The sequence below is a fragment of the Protomyctophum bolini genome (genome assembly GCF_963924005.1).
Source record: "Protomyctophum bolini genome assembly, chromosome: 2".
NCBI classification, from domain to species: domain Eukaryota; kingdom Metazoa; phylum Chordata; class Actinopteri; order Myctophiformes; family Myctophidae; genus Protomyctophum; species Protomyctophum bolini.
The window spans coordinates 29,707,556-29,730,947 of NC_137863.1; the positions used below are offsets into that span (position 1 = coordinate 29,707,556).

Here is a 23,392-nt window from a genome sequence, read left to right on the forward strand (position 1 = left end):
CTAACCCGTGGCACACTGCTAGACTGGATTACCAGCCAAGGAGCCTGGACCACTGAGCCACAGCCCAGGCCACATATTCAAATCTTAATGGAATAAGAAGTTAATAGACTTAGGCAAAGCTATTGGTCAAAGTTTATGTTAAAGACACCTGCATAATTTATTGTTCAGGGAAATGCAATTCTTAAGTGTGAAACAATGCATTTTAAGCCCTCAGAGGTACACAGCTGTTCGATACATTTGACATCCACCATGTAAATTCCATCATCTTTCCTTGTAATTGGAAGTCCCTGTCTCTCTGCACCCGCAAGGCAGCAGCAGGGTGAGGCTAATTTGTTCGATGCTAATGTGATGGAAAAAAGATGAGGTCAGCAAGGTATGGGATTCACTAGGGTGGGATTGATTCCAGATCAGATCTCACTTACGTGAGAAACATGGGTTTAAACGTATTGATTGTGAGTACTCAGAGAGAAATCCTCAATCCCTTTCGCTAGATTAAAAGCAGAATGCAGTATAGTAGCTACCCTTCTCCTCTGGCCTTGTCCTTCTCAGAGTCAGACGACATCACCACTTCAGTAGATGTGCTGCTGTCAGCTCTCCCCAGCACTGGCATCGCACAATTGGCCATGGCCCAGGTCAGCTTTACTTGTAATCAGGGACTCTCAACGTGTTTAATTAATAGCTGGATAATATACTTTATCTGACCTTGATATGAAAATATCAAAGCTGTGCGATAGGGAATTAAGATTTAAAAAAAAACACTGTGCACTGAAATCACTTGATCCCTTAAACTCAAAATTATCACTTGAATACATTGTTTTTTTCTTTAAAATATAAACAAATAGCCATAACTTGCCCTCAGGTCTTTCTCATCTTCACACATATACCTTGGCATGGAAGTCAGACATTACTGTGATCGGTTGTGTCTGTCTTTCTGTGTGTGTCCGCAGCTAATCTCCAACGGTGCTCTATTGAGAGCACCTTTGTAGTGTTCTTTATTAATTCGATTGAATGGAACTATTAAAGTGTATAGGCCAGGGAATAAGAGCTTTTGATGGACAGAGTATCTTCTTACAAGGAGGGGAAACCAATCTAAAACTCACCATCACAAGTCTATATATTAATCCACACTTACATACATCACTGATTATGCCCACGGAAGGAAAAGCCCACTGGGAAACCTATCATGCCACTGAATGAAGAGGGAAGAACATGAAACAAACAAGATTAATAATAGCCTGTGGAACTCATCCCTGGGGCCACGCAGCTAACAACTCTTGACAAAACACGGTTTTGAGCAGCAGATGAATTGTCTGCAGAAATGAAGGGATTGTGCATTGGGGATGTAATGAGGAGAGCGCTGGGTGCAGACCTGTCCCACTGTTCCCTTGAGGTTTTCGAGCAATTAAAGAAAACTGTGACAGATCTTCTCATCCATGGCTTTCACCTGGGGAGGCCGACCAGTGACCATGGCTTCTTTAGTGTGATAATCCTTTGTTTTCTTTGAAAAGGACATTCAAAGCACTGCTGGCTGAAGAGTGATGGTATATAGGAAAACAGATAAGGAAGGTATAGAGTTTGGCAACCTGTCGTGATTATGTGTGATTATTATTGACTGATACTGCAATCTTCAGGGATCATCACATGTAAATCTAAACGTTAAAATCAAATCCTTAGGATTTGCATGCCACAATTCTGGATTTCACTTTGTAATTTGAAAAGTAGCACCATGTCAATTTCTTATGACAACAATAGTTTGAGGCATAAACATTTTACACAAGGAATATTTATTTATCCACATGCTGGCTGTGTCCACAGCAGTGATGGGAATTAAGGGCAGATCCACATCCGCATCTTTTCTTTTTATTTAATACGTAACTCTTACTCAGTTAATGCTTCAGTTACTTTTTAAGAACAATTAACTTTAACTAATTACTCATTTTAAGTAACCTGCCCAAAACTAGTCAAGACAATTATGTGACTTTAACATAAAGGCATAACTGCTGATAATCTGCCCATGAACTATAGAGATCAAATTCATTGGCTTTCAAGAGGCTACATCCAGCCAAACTCAGTGGGGAGCTGGCATCACTGTGAGATGCCGACTACAACCTGACACATTTAATCAAGTGAGTGGGTCTACGTTTACACAACCATGGTCCATGTGGAGCTGTTCCCAAGAGAAGAAGGTCATCACGTCAGAAAGAAGATGAGCAAAGGAGAAGTCAGCACAGATCCACAGCACGTGTGTGGCAAAGATTGTGCATCATCATGATTGTTTGTTTTTCCATGACATGGGTTTAAGGTTGGTCAAGAAGTAGGTGGCCAGCTGGGGCACCTGATGGAGGGGAAAGGAACTGGTCGGAATAACGTGTTCCTTCCACGTGCTACATCCACCCAGGGAAACTCTCCCCTGTCAGGTGAAAAGAAGCGAATTGGACTCCACATGCATAGAAGGAAGCATGAGGTCAGTCCACTGCCCCCCCAGGTTGGCAGAGGAAGTGTAGTGCCCAGGATTACATTAGATAAGTGGGTAAAAAAAAGGGTAAAAAAAAAAGGGTTGCAAAATCGTGGGATAAGAATTTGATAAAAGAAGGTAGGTATTGACTATGTGTTACACACATACAAGGTCACAGGAGGTGGCACAGCTGTTGTCCTGGTGCAGTCACAAGAACCCTAGTCTCGCGTAGCCAGACAACTGTTCCACAATCTCTGAATGCTATATAGAGTCTGGAACTATAGCCCCCATGAGCTGAGTAAGGACGCTGCTATTTCCGTTCACGAAAATATATTTTAAAATAGCTTTAGAGCTTATTTTTGTATTTTCTTTTCTGCTAAGCAACAAGCTATATATGCTAGTATGCTTCCTTGTGGAACGCCACAGCTCACTGGGAGGGGGGGGGACGACGACACAGTGTTCCGTTCACCTGTGCTATCACTATTTAGCTTGTTAACCATTATGGTGTGGTTCACGGTGTCAAAAGCCTTTTGGAGGTCCAGCATGACCATGCCGCAGTATTTGCCAGCATCCACCTCGTGTTTGATGTGTGTCAGTGGAGTTGGATGTTCTGAAGCCAAGTGGAGATTATTGTGACTCGCTGTATATATTTTTGAGAGCAATATATCAGGTCAAAGGTCAAATGTGACCTTCAGATTCCCTGCAAACTGATGACCTATTTTGATGTATTATATGAATTTAGTCAACATTATGTGATTCAAAAGCCTTTGTGCAAATCTTTAATAACCGATTAAACATGGAAAACACTTGGATGAGATATGCATACTATGCAAAAATGGGGGTATACAGTAAAACATGTATGCAACTGTAATGTGCAGTTCAATATAGGGCTATGAACAGATTCTCAGCTGGTTGAACAGTGAAAGCCGCTGTGTGTATACACAATCTATAATTGCATGCAGACATACTTTCAAACTCCATTGATTTACAAATTGTTAAACAAACATCAGATGTGCCTGCCTGCCTGCCTGCATGCCTGCCTGCCGACCAACCCAAATTTGCCGTCTCAATAACTCTGGCTGTGCCTTGGAATAAAGGGACCAAAATCACCCTTGATTGATTGATTCTGAATGTTTTCAAAACCTTACAAAACTCCTTTCAAAATAAAAGCATCTGACTCAAAACAAAGGGATATAGACTTAGGGCTCCATCTTGCGCCACCTTATACCTAAACTAATTTGCCATGTTTTACTATTTAAAAAAAAAAACCTTTTGAAATAGTTCAACTAGCCGATCTACATCGAGACATTGTGAGCTTGTAGATCGGCTATTTGAACTTTTATATTTAAAAAGGTTTTTTTTTGCCCTTGCCCTGAGTTTAGTTAATAAATATTCCTAAGTTTACCTGTTCTGCCTCCTGTTGCCTGCGTTTGGGTCCTCATCCCTACTCATCATAACAGTTTGTGCCCCACATGTAGATCTCTGTATCTGTCTGTCTGCCTGTGTGTGAAGACTGAAGAGCGCAAACGGACTGTGAAAAGTGGACTGGTTAAATCAATTGGCAGGTGTGGGGTTGCCATGGCAATCAATTGGCTGAGGCAGAGGCTTGAAATTGCACAGGTGAGGGGATTTAGGCTGATTAGGCCCACTGGCAGAGCCTGACCAGAGCCTTTTGTGGTGGTTCTGGAGAACCGTGGGTCCGACCAAGTCGATACCGGGCACTGCACTCCCTGTGTGGAGTGTGGAACGCGTGTGTCGAATTTGAAGTCGGTGAGGCAAACGGTTCTCAAGTTACATGCATTACAACCGTACACACGCAGACAGACACGCACACACGCACACACGCAGAGACGTGGTGCATTTATAGTAGGATGGTCCCCCATTAGCAATTCGACAAAACCGTTCACACCTATCGCCAGAGTTGCGTTGACCGCCGATGAAAGTACAGTATCTCTCAAGTCAAATGGTTGCGGGCAGTGGGCACCCCTGCTTCAAAGGGTCGAAAAGGCGATTTTGTTAAAAGAATTAACGCAGTTAATTGGACGTTAATAATATTGTTTTATGTTTCTTGATCGACGGTGTGAATATTGCCACTGAAGCAATGTAAGTGATAAACGTGCACATTAGGATTGCAGTGTCTGGTGTGATTTGGGCTGGGAGGAGGAGTACTAAGGCCCTATACGTCCCCCCTTCGGGGGGGGGGGGGGGGGGGTACTACCTGTGAGTGGGGAGTGTTGGCTGATGAATGAATATCAACATCCTAATACATCCCGATACTGGGGGATCAAATTATGACAAGCAATTCCTGCTGTCAAAATATGACCCCCCAGTCAAAAAACACTTTGTTTGAAATAGACACTCGTGCTTTCCAAGGTGTGATTTGGGCTGGGAGGAGGAGTAGGACTAAGGCCCTATACGTCCTCTCTGTAATAAGACAATATAGTGAATCTTTTCTAGCCCTGAAAGAAATGTAAAAGCTATAACTTATAAGTATCTAAATCATTCCATTCTCTGTCTGTCAACCTCAGCAGAGAAAAACATTCTTCTCTTTTTTGCCCTGCTCTGTAATGCAGGTGTGTTTTGTGGGAGCTATAGCATCAGTACTCCTCTAATGGCACTGCGGCTGTTGTAATGAAGCATTGACAACATTCACCAGTGACGGGGCGTTTCATCACTCTGAGTGCGTAGTGTTTGAACTCATTTAGCTGAACATATGGAGAGTGCTATCCAGGTCCCCTCTGTGCTTCACATAGACACACATCTCATCCACAAATTTGAATTTAAGCCCAAGAGGGGAATCAAGGCCATGGGAGTCAGCAATAAAGGTTTTAGGCCTACCTTCGTTTAAACACACTGCACAAGTCGCTCATGTTGTGATTACTGTTTTTGCATTACACAGACAAAGGATGGATTCAACAACTTTAGACAACTGTTGTTGTGTCTGATGTTCATGTTAATTGCAAAAGAGTGCTTGCAACCAGGGAGGATTTCTCATTTAAACACAAATCCATCATATATATGCAACCTGTCTAGGCTGATAACTTCTGTATATTCAGAGGTCCGCAAGGAGGCAACTAAATGCCTAATAAGTAGGCCTACTGTATATACTGGGTTTCGTGCCGTGCCACACACCCAAAATAGCAGATTTACAACTCACAAACATGTAACATGTATAGTATAAATCACACGTTAGGGGGATTGGATAAGCATCATGCACATTGATGCTTATCTCACTTCCAGAATAACCATCATGAATTCCTGCAGAGACTAATGACTCCTATAAAGCTTGACAATCATGAAGCTTGATTCTGTATTTTGACAAATACAGCCTTATCACTGATTTTGTTGCATGGGTTTCACATACAGTTTACAGCAAAAATGTTAGTGTCATGTTTGTTTGTAACCTTCTGGAATGAACAAGAACAATAGTGGCATTCATTCTGTATAGTACTTTACCTGTAATAAACTCCTTTATGATCCCTATTGTTTTGTGAATTCATCTCGGTCAGGCCAAATTAAGAATCCAGAACTAATCTTGCAAATCACTGGAACGATTGGTGTCAAACATTATTTTTGGCACGAAGCCAGTAGGCCAATAAATTAAGACACTCAAACAGATCTTTGAGTGGTGCAACCACTCCCTTACGGAGCTATGTGTGTGGGTGGGTGGCTGGCTGGGTGTCTGGGTATGAGCACGAAAACAGCATGGTTGTTTTTCACCACCTGTGCGCAACCTAACGCACACACAAACACACACGCACGTATTAACTGTATATATGATGCTTTCGGGGGTGCCAGTACATTACAGTGACAGTACAGTACAGTAGACTACTGAGTAGAGGGTACAGTAGAGGGACCGCCACACGGTAACTCTGTCATTTCTCAACCGTTTTGGATGCGGGGAGGCTCGCCGGAACCGGCACCCTGCGTGCGTTCCTGTGGGTCTAGAACCACCCCCACCCCCAAGAACCCCCACATGGAGTTGCACCACTCACTTCACACGGGTGTGATTTTTTCAAATCAGCCTCATGGTGTCCAGCCTGATTTTCAATCCAGCCTTTCTTCTAAACATACTTTCTGCCACTATTCCTATACACATTTTGTCCAAAACTCACACAAATTGGTACACATAATCTCTGGAGATCATCATCATTCAGATTTTTGAGGGTCCTTCCTATATTCAGCTATTAGTGTAGATTTTCATACAGATTTCACATTACATTCCCATAGACAATGAATGGAGAATTTACTTCATAATGTAGGATGATAAGAGCACCCCTCACTTCACACGGGTGTGATTTTTAATATTCCATTCTGATCATGAATGCAGCATCTGATCAAACCCACAATTGTCACACATTGAGGGGCCTCTATACAACACAGCCAAAATAAATCTATCTTCCACCCATGTGTTTGTTGTAGATAATTGATCTTGTGAGTCTCAGTCATGTGACACTGACCGTCAAACAGGGTTTTAATACTGATTGGTAGCTACTATTTGTGCCAAATGTAGTACATATTATACTGTAGTTTGTGTTTCAATGGGACACTGGGAAAGAAATGTGCTCATGTATTTTACTCTACTCTAGAGTCAGTGGGATCACTTAAAATAGCAGGTGTGAGTGTACTGTCACAGTCACAGACTTTTGTCATTTATTGTACAGTCTAGGTCTTGTATTTCTGTTTTGTTCCCTGGTCTAGTTCCCTATAGACCTGGAGACCTGGAGGCGTGATCAATGCTCTTTGGCCACGGCCTCCAGGTCTTTAGTTTACTGAAGTTAGGGAATAAGACCTGGTACTTAAGACACGCAAAATACAGCCGTATCCTGTCACCTGTTTCAGTCTGTTTTTAAGTTGTTCATGTTCACCTGTCTTCTGAATTAAAACACCAATTCATGGTTTTGAACACTACATGCCTGACTGTCCTGCGTTTGGGTCCTTACCTCACCTACACATGACATGTACGCCTGTAAAACACTGACCTTAACTTCCTTTATAAAATATCCCTGGGGTATAATAATATATGGCAGCTCATGAGCCATGCAGCTCCATCCCCAAGGCTGATGTTGGCACATCTTTGGAAGTAGGAGTGTCAGAGAGTCTCTGCAAGCTTATGAGTCTATCTCAGTGGTTTTCATCCTATTCTGGACCCACTTGAAAAAATAAATAAATAAATATATATTTTTTTGTAATGTCATGGCCAGATGTAAATAACAAACAATAAGTGCTTGGCCAAGTAGTCACAATCTATTGCGCTACCAGAGTAAAAAACAAACAAACATGTAGTTTTATTGCATACATGATGCTTATCAGACTTATTTTCTTGATAGCATCTCTCAGTAATGGTTTACCAAAGATTAACACAAATAACACAAATGAGTGTTGTCCTCAATGATAGATACTTATTAATTTAGTGTCACTTAATATCAGAGGAGAAGTGAGGATAAATCCTCCTGGCATACTCCTATAAGGTTCAAGCTACAGTAGACCTCAGTTGGCATCTCCCCAGGCCCCAGCCCTCCCCGCCGTCGGGGCATTTTAGATCTGCCTCAGATCGTCTCAGACTCAGATAAAACACTGGTTTTCAACCTGTGGGCCAGGGCCCACTGGTGAGCCGGGAGGATAAGTAGGGCCGGGCCCCCCAAGTTTGCAAAACACTAAGGTTTTTATGATAACATGACATTAATCATTCTAAAAATAATCTTCAGTAATGTTTAACAGCCTTGACAGTGTGGCTGGTATCTTTTTCATCTTGTGAGTGAATCTGTGTGTGTGTGTGTGTGTGTGTGTGCCATCAGTGTGTCTGTGACGTGCATGTGATGACATTTTGTTCAGGCATGGTGTGCGTGTCTGAAAGCACACATTATAATACAGAGCCAGACTGGGTGGGAAGGCAAATCGGGGCGGGCCAAAATTGACATAAAATAGTTAGAGAAGGCAACCAAAACACGGTAACTGATCAGTCAGTCGGAAATGCAAACTATTCAAGTCGTGGGTTGAGTCTGGTATTGCACTGCCTTATACAAACTAACTGTACAGTAGATAATAAATTGAACCAATATATATATAATAACGCTCTAGCCTTAGTGAAGCGGACTTGAGGTGAAACTGTAGGCCTATTGGACCGCATTTTTCTGTCTACACCAAATCTCTTTAAATAGCCCAAAGAATTTCCAAATGTAGGCCTACATTCAATTCAATTCAATCTTTATTTCAGACGCAGGGAGATCCATATCACCATATTATACAACACACAATAAAATTAATTCACATATCCCACATTGTTCCGTTTCTGACATATATTAACATGCGACAATGGTTCCTAGATGAGAACCTGACTGAACTGCATGTAGGGTCTGTTATGACAGTGATGATTTCATTTAGCAGCTGACTCAGATGCCCTACACATAAACCTGCTGTACATAAAGGTTCCGTAGCACAGCAGAGCAGGTGGGTGGGTACCCCGACACTAACAAACATCTGACTTGCACTGAAGCTTTTTGGAGCTCTCAGCAGCAGCCGTTTGAAACGCTGAAGAAGGGCTCTAGGCTAGTAGGCAGACATGGTGCTGTGTGTTCATGATCAAAGTTCATTATCAAATTAATATCTAATTATATCACGATCTTTGTCAGATGACTGAAATAATTAAATTATGTAATCTAATTTGCCGAAGATTGGACCAAAGCAAATCATGCTTCTGCAACAATTGATACAAGGTTTTGCATTGTATCCTTAGGTCAAAGAGAATTTGCTTGTGAGTTGTTTATAAAGACTTGTGGTTAAAATGTGGGATAATTTGGGGTTGATATGGAATCACATTCAGACCATATACCCTTGCCACTCTCGGAGTGGACGCTTCAGTCTGATAATCAGGCTAGTTGGAAATTGGATTGTGTCTGTCTGCCCCTTTGGACTGTTTGTTTTGTTTAACTGATTAAAATCAGATCTGCTCTGCCAGGTGTCCAGGTGTCTTGCATTTTGTTTCACAACAGTTAAAGCAGCATTATGTAACATTTTATTATTTATTCAAATTAAATTTTATATTTTGTCCAATCTGTATAGTAGAGTAGCCTGCCTATGTTAATACAATAGGCCTATAACTTATATAATCTTTATTTCAGGCAGAAGTCCATATAGCAGGGGGCGGACTTGTAAAGATTTGGCTTTTGGTGACTAGTTTCTGAATTTTGGTGTTAGGTATGGGTATTAGGTTTTCAAAAAGCTGTGCAAACGCGTTGGGCGTGCCGCGCCCCCTAGTGGTCTGTTTGCACAGACTAAAATATTGGATACTATGAATGGTTGAAAACCAAAATAATTGATAAAAGAGATTTTTCAATGGATTCTGTTACTATTTGTGCTAAATTACATTTAGGAACTTTAGGAATTTTAGGAACAACGAACAACCAGTAAGGCATCGTTTTCAAGATGGCGTCCACGGTTGCTAAAATGAGCTAAAATGCCTATAAACTGGAATGTAATATGTAAAAAATCATAACAATTAAGCACTTTTTGAATTTTGGCATGGTGTTAGGTATGGGCATAAGGTTTTCAAAAACCATTGCAAACTAATTTGGCTCTCCCCCTAGTGGTCGGTTTGCAATGAAACCACTATTAGATACTGTATGTCAGTATATGGTTGGAACCCCAAATAATTGATAGAATAGATTTTACAATGGATTCTGTTACCATTGGGTGTGCTAAGTAACATACTAAAACATACAAAAACATAAGAGAGACAAACAACAAAACAAAGTAGCCTACCTAATCAGCAGCAGGCTGTGCTTGCGCAGCCTGGACATGACCCGGTAACAGCTCTTGATAGGGTTTGTTAGCACCACTATGATGCTGTTATAGACACCTCCAGCTGTTGCATAAAATTGTTGTTGTCTTAACAAAGCCTCACAGGTGGGCACACCAACAGAAGTAAACAACTGACTCGCACTATGCCACCTATAGGAACACAGAGAAGTATCCTCATGGCATCATTGTATGCCACTCTAAGCCGTTGCATGCTTTTCACGCTGTAAGAGGACCATATTCTCTGAATAGTGCACATTTTACATTACTGAGCACATAGACATTTTTCTTAAAAGCATATTGGCCTGAGCATATTTTGCGACACTGTTGTTGGATGTCACTGTCATCCCAGAGATTCTCTGAGAGGATGTCAAAGATATTTTAATTCCTTAGACACAACTAGAGTGGCATCTGAGAGACAGAACACTATAAGGTGGATATAGGTGGATTTCCTGTCCTCTCTAGATCTAACAATCATAATGCTACTTTTTTGGGGGGGATTATACAAAACATTTATCTGCATAAGCATATTGATAACCATGGCATGATGAGTGTCCACTACTGTATCGGAGGCACTGTATGTGCAATATGGTAAATGGTGCATTTATATAGTGCCTTGCCCTTTATCCAAGGCGCTTTACATAGATTGTGCATTACATTCACACACCGATGGCAGCAGAAACCATGCAAGGCCAATCAGCACATCAGAAGCAATTAGGGGTTAATTCAGTGTCTTGCTCAAGGACACTTCGACATGAACTCTGGGAGAGCCCGGGTTTGAACTGGCAACCTTGCTGTTACCATCCAGCCACTCCACCCCATATTCTTAACTTAATTGTTGTAACCCTGCAATATATAGGCTAAGTATAACTAAATCATCCGGATACATAAGGTGATTAATGACACTCGGAGATAAACAGACCTTGACGGACCCCATTGCCCACTGTGTGGAGACATTATCCCATTTTTGCTGCATGGGCATACCAATATATAAGAATTCTAACGATGTATTTTGGAACACTTCTTGCAATCAGTTTCATGAATCGTTTTTCATGATTGATTTTATCAAAATGCCTTTGATAGGTCAATAAAAATAAATATGTTTAATATGTATATAATTGGGGTGGTTGTATTTTGTCTTCCCTCCTCTTCTGTTGAGACATAAGATTGTGTGATTTGTGTCAAAGGTCATGTCTCACCTAGACGCAGGATCTGACATGAATTAGCTCAATGGTAAAAATGTCAGCTGTTAGTATAATACTGCATTAATACTTTCCACTGCCATCTGAGCAATGTTTCTATGTACAGTGAAACTGTTGACACAGGTCAGCATGGTCATACATTTGATATACAGTACTGTATATCAAATTATAGTTATATATTCTTTGACTTGATGAATATGCAAGATATAGGCATGAAACAAATTAATATGATTCTGGAATCTTAATTATATACAACAAACTATATGTAAAACTTGGCCTAAGGTGAATTATGGCCTGGATAAGTCTTATTGTAAATTAGAGAATATTTGTGTTCGCTGTGACTACTCTCCATTGCAAATTAAGTTAAGTAATTTATATTTGCATCTAATTCTCTCACTCTGAAACAATTTGCATATAGCATTACGTATTTTACGTACTGCACAGGCACATTCTGGATGTACATAAAGAGATTATATTTTTTTCATTTACTGAACAACTTTCTTTGTTGCTCCTTACTCTGAAGGAGTACAATAATGTACATGATCAAGCTTTTAGTGGGTTGAGGCTTTTGGGGTTGTTCTCTATATTATTTGTAGTACTCAATTTGGTCTCTTCAACCTTCATTGATAGCACTCTATAGCCTCCCAGACATTACTATTACAGATACTGCTGTGCTTTTTGTAAAAGAAATTATATATATATATATATATATATATATATATATATATATATATATATATATATATATATATATATATATGACTTTATTATATGGTTTAAGCTTTCGTGTACGTTGAAGAAGGCTGTTAATCTTCTGAGAATAACATATTCAGGGATTTTCCACATTCTGTATATTACTACTTTATCTTGAGAAGTCTGTACATGTCAGTAGAAACCTTTAGTTAAAGTAAATACAATGCATGACATCTTGTCTGAGCAGAGGATAAGTACTTGTGAAAACAAAGTTAACTTTTTATTCCTAAAACCAATGATTATGTATTTTCCTTAGAGTAGCTTTGTCATTGAAGGGTGCTTGCTGTATTTATTTGTGGTTTACTTATATTCTCCCAACGGACTGGGTATAATGTAAGCATGTCTTAAGGGTACAACTTCAGAAAGCTACCTTCACACTGAAGTAAATTTAATTTGTATGACCTTTAGGGATTGCAGAGAGTATAGCACAAGCCAAATTAAGTAATTTCTGTTTCTGACACTCCAAGGACACAGTGTGTAGTATCCTTTTGATTAATTCATTGTTCACACTCTATAAGGTATACAAATTCCAAAGAAATAATTGCAGTTTTTCTGATGACTATTTTATCAAGCATGGGTTCATATCTTATTCTAGAACTACTGTAGGCATGGTTGTGTTGTTTAGGCTGGTATTTTTGCAATGGTTGCATGAATTATGAAGATCAAAACACTGATTCGAAAGTGCAAATATTGGGGGGGATTAAACTCATTCTAAATTGCCGTAATAGGCCTACTGAAAAAACAACAATGAATATGAGAAATGGAAATATAAATGTTAATCTGTAATTCTGTTACATTTTATATCAGGTTATTTTTTAATGGCCTGGGGATAGAAGAGAAACTGTCCCTGAGCATAATGGATTCAGACTTGTTGCTCTGGTGTCATTTACCAGACGGTGGCAGAGTGAAAAGGCCATTGTTGCAGTGACTAGTATCATTGATGGTACAGGCTCTCACAGGAACTCCTCTGGGTTGAGGCCCTGCATGCCTGATATGTTGACGTACAATCTGAACTGAACTCATCTAGTGTTGTGTGTCATCTCATCTCCTCTCTCTACTTAGTTTACTGTCTCTCCATATTGTCCTGACTAAAACATGCCCATGAATATTATACCAAAATGTGAATGTAATTATAGGACTACCCATATCCACTAGGCATACAGAATGTTCTGCTACAAACATAGTTAGTCCTCAGGAAATTGCATAAATAATTGAATGCTGAATCCAGTTGCAACTGTAACTGACTGTCCATAACATTCATGTCCTGCTTACACTAATTAGACATTGAAATTATATTTTGATACACGTACATGACAATGTATGTTTAGGAAAACTGTTTTGTTGTCAAGAAATGTAGAAATTAATTTTAAGAATTCATTGACATTAAATATTATACTGCTTTTGTGCATTTTCTGACCTTTTAATCACAAATAACCACAGCCAAATCCAAAAACACAACTTGTAAAGCTTGTAAAAGAGAGGAATCAATGAGGTAATGCAGGGAGTGGAATTAGTTTTGTGAAATAATCTTTAAGGAGTGACCAGCGGATTATTATCGGTCACACAAATGGCCTACATTCAAGACATTTTGTTTTCATGCAAGAGTAAGTCTTTGGAATTGTCCAACACAAAGATTGGATTTTGGACCTGACACTTTTGAAATAGAGTATTAAAACATAGTATTAAACTTGGGGATTGTGTGAATGATTTAGGGTTGCAAAGTAGTCATCGTTGGTTCCGCATTATTGACCTGCAGCAGGGCGTTTCAAGTATCTTCACAGAGATGAGAAAGGCAATATATTTTCATCATGCACTTTGTACTCTTAGCCAATGCAAAGATCACCACCTCAGCCTCTAATCACTTACTTCCCACAGACAAACACATCAATCTCCTCTTGTCCCTGATCCTTAATGTTTCATGCCGACAGGCAAGTGGCAACATCAAATTATTTCTATAAAAGGCATAAACAATGTCACAGCATCAACCCCAGACACACCCTAATGCTAGAAATTTGAATTTAGAGCTGAGAATTGTGTGACATTACAGATTGTTTCCAAGGTCTTAACACACCCTTCTGGTGTTATTGGAGTTGTGAATGTTGAGGTGCTTCTACTACTGGAATTCTTCTGTCTTTTGAAATGCTCTCTGTTTGAACTGCTCCCTGAGTCCCTGTACTTGCAGAGAGAGCCCTCAAAATTATGGCAAATTCCATTCTCAGATTAAAATCACACAGTATAGACTATGTCTGTTTTGTTCAGTTCACAACTTCACATTCTGTCTGCCAGGCTAATTTAAGCAGTTACAATTATCTGAGGGGTAGGTTTTATTTTATTATTATTATTATTATTATTATTTGTATTATTATTATTTTATTATTATCCACATTGCAGAAAACAAATCTTAAGCATAAATAATTGGAGAAATTCAAAATGCATCCTCATGAAAAAGGCTTTATTGACATTTACTGAAGCCTCGATCTCTCCATCATGAGCTATCTTCATTCTCCAGGATCACCTTCAAGATAGTTTGACTGCATCACAGCAGTCAAACTATCTGTAACACAAACTAGTTGTAAAACAGCAGCAGATGGGGTGCCCTGGTGGATCACTGAGTGAGCGCACACGTTTCTCACTAGCTGACCTCAGTTTGAATCCGACCAGAGGCGCTTTTCTCCTTCCTCCTTGTCAGCCCCCCCTCTCTCAGAGAGGATGATGCAGATGAAAGCAGAAATTATTTCTAGGCTCAGTAGGCTGTCTCATTTACATTTAAACCACAAAGCGTGAATGTTGCTGTGGCTAAAAAAAATTATGAATCAAGTTGATTAAGTACCATACTTAAGGAAAGGTAAGAGAGAGGATCGCAGCCTCCGACCAAACAAAATGGGGATAATAGCTAGATGTCTTCCACGTCATCAGCACCCAAACCCTGGTGGGGTTGGCAGTTTGGGGCTCTCCCCAGGTTGGCAGAGGGAGAGTAGCATCCAGCTTAGGCAATTGGCACCAGGTGAAAAAAATGGGTTACAAAACCGTGGGATAAAAAAATGGAAAATAAATAAACCTATTTGAGAAAAATGACTTCCTAAATGGGTGCATGGTAAAGATGTGTGGAAATTAAGTGACTTTACTTTTTCTTTCTACTTGTTCAACTAACACTGTATTAATATAATGTAAAGAGTAAGCTATAGGTCTGCAAACTCTGCATTATAGCACCTTTTTTCAAAGTGCTTTAAAGTATGAGTTATTTTCATCAATACAGTGGAGCAGCCATGAACGACACCATCCTGCTCGTCGGGAGCGGTTGGGTGTTCAGTGTCTAGCACAAGAAAACTTTGAAATTATGCCAGGAGAAATAAAATTCAAACCATTTGATTCCTGGACTTTCACAGGGCACAGGCTTGAACTCCTGAGCCATTGCTGCCTTCGAAATTATATGAGAAAATGTGATGAATCAACTCTTTTAGACCATTCAATCTGGGAAAACACTGTATTTTTTTTATTTTAGAAACATTATAAAATATGTATTAGTGTGTGTCATATATTTTTTCAAAGCATTTTAAACTCAACCCTTTGCTTCTGAGGAGTCCCTGGATCAAAATATTTGGAGATGGGGGTTCGTGACCAAATAGATGTAATTTTGGGGGTCCTTGACATGAAAACGAACCACTGATATAGCTAGCAACATGAGTTCTTCAGAAAGCTGATTTAGAAGACATTTGTAGAATTGGCCTCAGGTCTTAAGGGTTAAGTCACTGTTAATGGTTTTCTTAGCTTGAGACACTGAAATAATAATCCATGATATATCCACGAATATTCCCTCAAGTGTTTAATACAGCAGTGACCCAGATGTGTCTGCAGATATAAAAGAAGAATCCAGCTTCAAGGTGATAGCTTATTAGACCAGAGACTGAGCCTTTTCATTCATGCTTGGAAAGCGATGCTAAATCACTCGCTAAAGAATGTGACATTCTACACAGTCATTTTGATTTAATATAATGCAATATATATGTTTTTTCCAGCGAAAAGGCAAAAGCAAATGTTTGCTAATTCGAGAAATAAAACTGGTGCTGGTTCAAATACTAAATCAGTTAGGGCTTGTGGGCGTTACCAACTGTAGGCTGCAATGAGATGCATGTTTTATGCAAACAGTTTGTTAACTTTGGGATATTAGAAAGAGGTCATAATGTTTTGACGCCCATAGCAGCAATGTTATATCTGATGAGTGGATTAATACAATCAAATCCTGATATGAGTCTGAATTTTACTCTGAGTTAAATGTATAAATGCAATTTGTACAATTGAGTTAAATTAACAGAGGATTTTAACGCATATGTTCAGAACTCATCAGCTCTGCAGCTTCTTGGATCCTAACAAGATGCCTTTGAAAATAATGAATGAATAACTGATGATTATGAAGTATTTGATCAGGCCGTGGTTTATTAGCTGAACTCTCCATACAGGTTTGCTCAGTGTCAAATGCATGCAAGGCTTTATTTTAATGATGCTGTCTGTCCCAATCAGTGTCACTTCCCTTGCAATAGAGAGGAAAGTCAATGATGAGCCTTTCACTTCACTATGCTCTACTGACTCTGTTTCTGTCTTATACAAATCCTCTTTCTTAGCACCATAAAATATAACAAATCTGCCCCAGCGGTTCTTAATATATATATATATATATATATATATATAAATCACTGAACTGAGCCCAGCTTTGGGGACAAAGGTTTTATCAATTGTCAGGAACCTATCCATATCCATGAAGGTTCCCTGGCAAGGAGGTTATTCTAAGGAATTTCCAGGAATTTACAAAAGGCTGAGTCTGCCAGTTATCACTGACTTATTCAAAGACATGAATTCAGGGAAAAAAGAAACACATGCATCAAGATTTATGAAATGCAACAATGTACAAAGCATATTCCTTGCACTGCAGAGACTTAAAACGAGCAGATTTTGTGAATTTGTCATGAGGCCTCAGCCTATTCTTAGGCATGACCACATCCTAGTGATGTATTCTACTATTCGATTTTCATGAAGAAATAAAAATAAAAACAAACACAACTCCAACTCAGTCCTAGTTACTTTGGAGGCATGTTTCTTGTTGGTGAATGTAGAGAATTACTAAAATATAGAAAATAAATATCTATATGATGATGAATAGCAACAATACTTTACTCTTGAGCGGACGGATTTCTGAATTGTGTGGAGGGTTTTATTCCATATCCTTGAATAACTGAGACCAGCCCGTGTTTTAATCAAATGCTTATAAACATGTTAATAAGCATTAAGCAGTAAGGAGCACAGTCGTACTTCCGGATGTGTTCTCCCTTAGTAGCTAATTAGGAAGACATCTTTTTGATCTCATAATAGACCTGCTGCCAGGGTAAACAAACGGCGTGACAATGACACAATAATAATTTTTGCATTTCAAAAGAAGATAAAACTTTAATGTCACTATTTTTAACTGTTTTGTTCAGTAGCTTGGTTGGGGATGTGTGCAAACTTAGTTGCCTTTGGTAGAAAGAGAAACAAAACAAAAACAACTTCATGCATTTTTATGAATCCTCATAGTTTCAAAGTAACATTTAAACAAATGTACTTGGAGGTGCAAACACTGACTGCACCAAAATCTCCTGTGGCTCATATTTCAATCAAATTTTGATTGACCATCATATTGTGACCATTTTACCTTTGACCTTTTCTCCTCAAAGATTAATTATCTCTCTTAATTATATCTTCAGGACAGCCGAGGACACATTAGAAAATGAGATACAGTATTGTTCCCACTGTCGCCCTGTTTAAATATAATATAAAGAAACAATTATGTTAGATCCAATATACAGTTATGGCAAGCTGCCATGAATGCTGCACCGCACAACCACGTTTATATGAGGCCATGTAGCACAGCTTGTGTTGACAGCTTTGCTTGTTTGCTTTGAATTCAGTGAAGAAGTACTTAACCTCATTAATTCAGCCACTCCACCCACAATGACCCGTATTGACTCGCAGTATTTTGTCCCAAAACCAGTGGTGGAAAACGTATATTCACATGTTTTAGTAAAAGTTAAAGTATCGATACTGCAATGTAGTTACAGTATACTCTGTTACAAGTCCATGATTAGGCCTACTTGAGTAAAAGTATCACAAGTAAAAGTACACATTGTGCAGAATGTCTCATTTCACAAGTTCAAAAATCAAAATGTATAAAAGAAATTGTAGCCAATCTAGATTGTGAATTTGTGAGCTTGTAGATCTGCTATTTTCAAATAGCCGAAATATATAGGCTACTGTATATGGCTCAAGTGGTTAGTGTGGTTTTGAAAAAAATCACACCTGTGTGAAGTGAGGGGCGCTAATATATTAAAGTCTAACTCATGTTGATTAGGTGATGTGACCCCCTGGAGCTCCCTCAAGGACCCCTAGGAGAACCACTGACCTAAATTTTCCTTTCATTGTCAATAGCATTTAAGGTTTGCTCAGACACATATGACGTAAATTCTGCTTTCATTGTCAATGGAAAATGTGACACAAGTTAGGACAAATAGCTGTATATAGGAGGGGCTAGCGCCCTTCAAAAATAATCTAAATCTACCAAATAACTATAAGTAGGCCTATTAGTTTTCATAACTGTAGTGGAGTAAATACAATATTATCCTCTGAGATGTAGTGGGGTACAGTAAAAGTATTTAAATACCTGAGAAAGTTAAATTGATATTATATAGTATAGCCTACTTCAGCTACTTAAGTAGCCTACATGCCCGCATGACCAAAACTGACACTTCAAGAAACAAACTAGGTAAAATGTTCTCACACATTTGTAGGCTATTATTGTCTATTCATACTTTAAGCAATCTATTTATATTTATTTAGTTTTAACAGAATCAAAATAAAGTATAGCCTGCCTCATAGCTCATACTACATCGGGTGCTATTAGAAAGATTCACCCATGTCTGCTTCATGAGTGACTCCCGGCTAGAGTTCTGTAACCATGGAGACGCCTCTGCATGGGAGCTGGCTTTAGGCTTACAACCGAGACAACAACAATGAACAACCTGTAGGCTACCTTCGGATCTCGTGCAATGTTGGTCTTTTGATTCTTACTTCAAGTCAGATAGCTATAGCTGATGATCTACTCCTGGAAGTAATTTGGGGGATTGACTGAACGCAAAATGCCAAATGTTTGTGTAGGGTTTTCTAGAATGGCGAACAGAACATAACAGCGGAAGCCAGGTGAATTTTGACGTGACTGTAACAAAAAATGTTCAAGAACATTTATCAGGTAAGCTAAGCTAAGCTTCCAGTACGTTTAAGTAGCCTACACACTGACTGAACACCTTTGTAAAGATTCACAGGTTTATGAATTTATGTAGCCTATTAGCTTATAATGCAATACTGGCCTGGCCATGAAAAGTTGAAAACAAACGATACCTGCAGTAGCCTACGTGACATGCATTAGTTAATACTCAGTACTCACACTCACACAGGGTGGAGCTGTCCTTGAGATCTTCAGTGCACAAGGAAAAGACCCTGTTTCAAAATGGAAACTTTATGGAGGCCCGTCGTCGATATGTAAAGTGAGTCTTTCTGTTGCCTAGCCCTGAAAACATGACTCTCGTATTCATACGAGACGTAACGAGAGTCATGCAGTAACTGCACCCTGTTTTTCCATCATCCGTATATATAAAATTCGGATTACAAATATAAAGTACTCACTTTTTATCCCACGGGTGTTTGCTGCTCCAGCGATTAGATTAGCTGCATCCCGCGTTGTTTAATAAAAAGCATTTTTATCCGAGCTGTTATTTTGCCATTGGCTTTCAACTACGCGCCCCTATCGGTCGGGAGGAGGGTGGCACTCGGTGTGTTCGATATAGGTACGCTGACCGCCCTGCCAATACATACTAATTGGCGAGTGCGCTCCCGGTGTGCAACTGTGGGTTTCCCAAACGAACCCCGTTTGAAAAAAGTAGCCCGGGGCGCTCGGATAAAAATGCTTTTTATTAAACAACGCGGGATGCAGCAGTGCTAACTAACTAACTAACACCCGTGGGATAAAAAGTGAGTACTTTATATTTGCAATCCGAATGTTTATATATACGGATTTCGTGTAAATCTAGCGAAAAGGGTGCAGTTACTGCATGACTGTCATGATAATCATCATGGCAGTCATGTTTTCAGGGCTATCTCTTGCCTAAATATAGTCCCGATAGGCCTACATTACTGTGTGTGAGAACATAATTGTCTTGTGGTCCAAGGCTAAGCATAATGATACATGTGGACACTTAGCTAATAATAGCTATACACTTTTTAGATTTGGATTCTCTCTATACTTTTTTGTTTTTTGTTTTGTTTATTTTCCCCCCAGAGGATCAATTTGGAGACGGGGGGACGGTGGGGGACGGGGGAACTCACTTAAACCATATGAATACCGTAGTTGTGCATAATAATATAGGCTATAGCTTCTAATATTTCACTTTGTTTCCTCACCTTCATTATGCAACTGATTCAGTCAGAAATGGTCATAGGCTATAATTATGAATGGAAGATAGAGAGTGTCTTAAAAACAGCCTGTGCTATTATCTTTCAATTTGATTGCATTGTATGACTGAAAGCCCTCATCCAGAGAGAAATTATACTCAGATTGGAAAATTACTACTTCTATAAGTATGTCTTCCTAAAGCACCAATTTAAATAAAATTCCCTTTTAAAATGTTTACCCCAGATAGGTGTGTTTACAAACAGCCTCAAGATGTTTAACAACTGAATGGGGACATAATTATCTTGAGGTCAGTCACACCGTACTCCCAACAAAAATGTTGCCTATTTGTTTTCTTCAGGTGTTTGATAAAGAAGTCAAGGGATATGTGTACTGTCTAGAGGGTAGCTGCCAAAATGTGAAAATGCAATTGCCAGATGATAGTAAAATCTCTCGTAAGTTTGGACTGTGCATTTTGTAGATTATATTATTCCATGTATTTTATTTCATGTACTGGCTGTTGCAGTGAATTACATATTGCCGTTTCATTTTTCAGTGGGACTTATTCAAAGATTCTTGGTCCTTCAGGTGAATGTCACTCAATGCAAGGACTTTTCCATAGAGCTTGTGTAAGTCTTTAGAAGTTTTACTTACAGGTAATATGGTATATGTGCAAATCTCCTCAAAGTAATTGTGATATAGTGTCCAACAGAGATGAAATGCAGTTTGCCTACGATCAAGACTCTTAGGAATAGCAAAGGAGTGTCAGTGTCTCTTGTTCATTGTAATGTATTTTCTTGCTATTTTGTTCAGGACTGATTACTGTCTTTTGCATGATATTAGTCACTGACTTGAGTGGGTTGGGGGGGTTGAATAGCATTACCAAGGCTATCATAGTGACGATACTGAGAGACAGTGGCTTCCTAGCATCACAAGCCACTGCAGCGGGAAGATATTTTTTTCTTAATTATTATTGTTATTATTTTCTTTTTGTTATGACAGAGGGAATTATCACAACACATCTCATCTGTAAAAGTCTAATTTTCTTGTAGAAGCACTAGTGCACAGGCATTTGCTGACTCAACTGCATCAGTGATAATTATGCTGATCATTCTTCTGTAAAAATGCAGTATAATATATCTTGGCCTTGACAAGTTTGTGCAACATTACCACCACTTTTTCCTACATTCCTGTTGTGTATTAACAGAGTAACGGATGCTGGGCATCTGAAAAGAAGATTGTACCTATCAACAGTAAATAAAGAATTTTCTGCAACACCGCTGCATGCAAGAATACCCTTTGTTGGATTGAAACGCAATATTGTGAGTGTTTGACTCAACCGTAACAGTGTTAAAAGTATTGCAAATTATATTTCTGTTCAACATACCTAAACAGCATTCTAATAATGTCCTCCATTATGTCAGTGGTCAAGCCTGTGCATCGACCTCGTTTCATTTATTGGAGGTCTGTTCACGAGCACTGCCTTCCTGACACTGGATGGCATCACGGTTTCTGCCGGCTGCAAACTTCGAAGAATCTTCACCATGAAGGCAGGGCCTGAAGGAACGTCAGATGCCGGTAAACACAATTGGCCATTGGTCACACAGAAACAATTCATATTAAAGTGTGCGTGCATGTGTGTGTGTGTGCAGAGCATTCTTTACAGGCTGTAATTTACATAGGACAAAAAGAAAAGAGGGCCTGCAGTAAAATGTTAGTGTTAGTGTTTATGGTGAGAAGGACATGGACATGAGCACTATTGTCACAAGGGCCACTCATGCAACGCAATGTCTGCTTGTTTAAATTAATGTATTCATTAATGCCTTTCGCCACTGTGCCCTTTAAGATCTTGATTTGTCTTTGAGTTGAGAGAAGACAGACGCAGTGTGTCTGTGTGTAGACACACAGGCTTTCTATAGAAAGCCTGTGTGGTCTACACTTCCAGCTATTAAGTTGTCTGTTGTGATTTAATTTAGAAATCAGTTTGAACGAAATTAGCAGTAGACGTGGTTTTTGTGTGTGCAATGTGAAGATGGGCAGTGGGATAGGGATGGATGTGTGGGTGTTTTAAGCTGAAAACTTTTGTGTAGTGTAGTACTGTGGTGTTTTTGTTTAGCTGTGAAATTTAGTCTGCTGGAGATTGCAGACTTAAAAACTCGATTAGTCCCTGTTACAATAATAGTTTTGTGAGAACGTTTTATTTGTGTCCCTTCTTTTCACCCAGACGCGTTTTTCACTGGAACTGGTATCATGGAGTTAATCCCTCGTAGCTGCCAGTTCCTACCTGAAGTCCAACATGTAATCCTGGTATTGAACATGCAGCAGGCACAGCAGGCTGATGTAAAGACTGGCCTTGTAGACACTTGTGGTGAGTATGAACAAATCAATCCGGAGCACAGAATGTGGCAGTTATACTACTATGGCTACAGCCATAAATTAATGATAAATAATAATAATAATCTGTACGCCTGTCTATACGTCTCTAGTTCACACACAAATAATATAATAGTACTGTAGTAGTAACAACAACAACCTCTTCTATAGATGGTATAAAAGATGCTTGACTTCAGGCCGCACAGCATGAAATAAAACAAACAAACACACGGACATTGCTGGATGTAGAAGTGGTTGCACCACTTAAAAATAACCTATATCACAGAAGCCTTTTGTCTGCTTTTGCTGATTTCAGCTGGTTTTATTTTCTAAGTTAGATAT

At 39.3% G+C, this 23,392-nt stretch overlaps 1 protein-coding gene across 1 annotated transcript in view; it reads left to right on the forward strand.

Moving 5' to 3' along the window:
• Positions 1–19,459: 19,459 nt before the first annotated feature.
• Positions 19,460–23,392, forward strand: part of cfap20dc (CFAP20 domain containing) — a gene marked incomplete at both ends in the record, with an annotated part of 28,366 nt that continues 24,433 nt past the window's right edge. The window contains 7 exons of the mRNA XM_080790337.1: positions 19,460–19,480; positions 19,686–19,775; positions 21,039–21,132; positions 21,234–21,306; positions 21,885–21,999; positions 22,102–22,255; positions 22,902–23,045. Coding sequence (XP_080646463.1) covers positions 19,460–19,480; positions 19,686–19,775; positions 21,039–21,132; positions 21,234–21,306; positions 21,885–21,999; positions 22,102–22,255; positions 22,902–23,045 — 691 coding nt within the window. The remainder of the gene's footprint in view (positions 19,481–19,685; positions 19,776–21,038; positions 21,133–21,233; positions 21,307–21,884; positions 22,000–22,101; positions 22,256–22,901; positions 23,046–23,392) is intronic.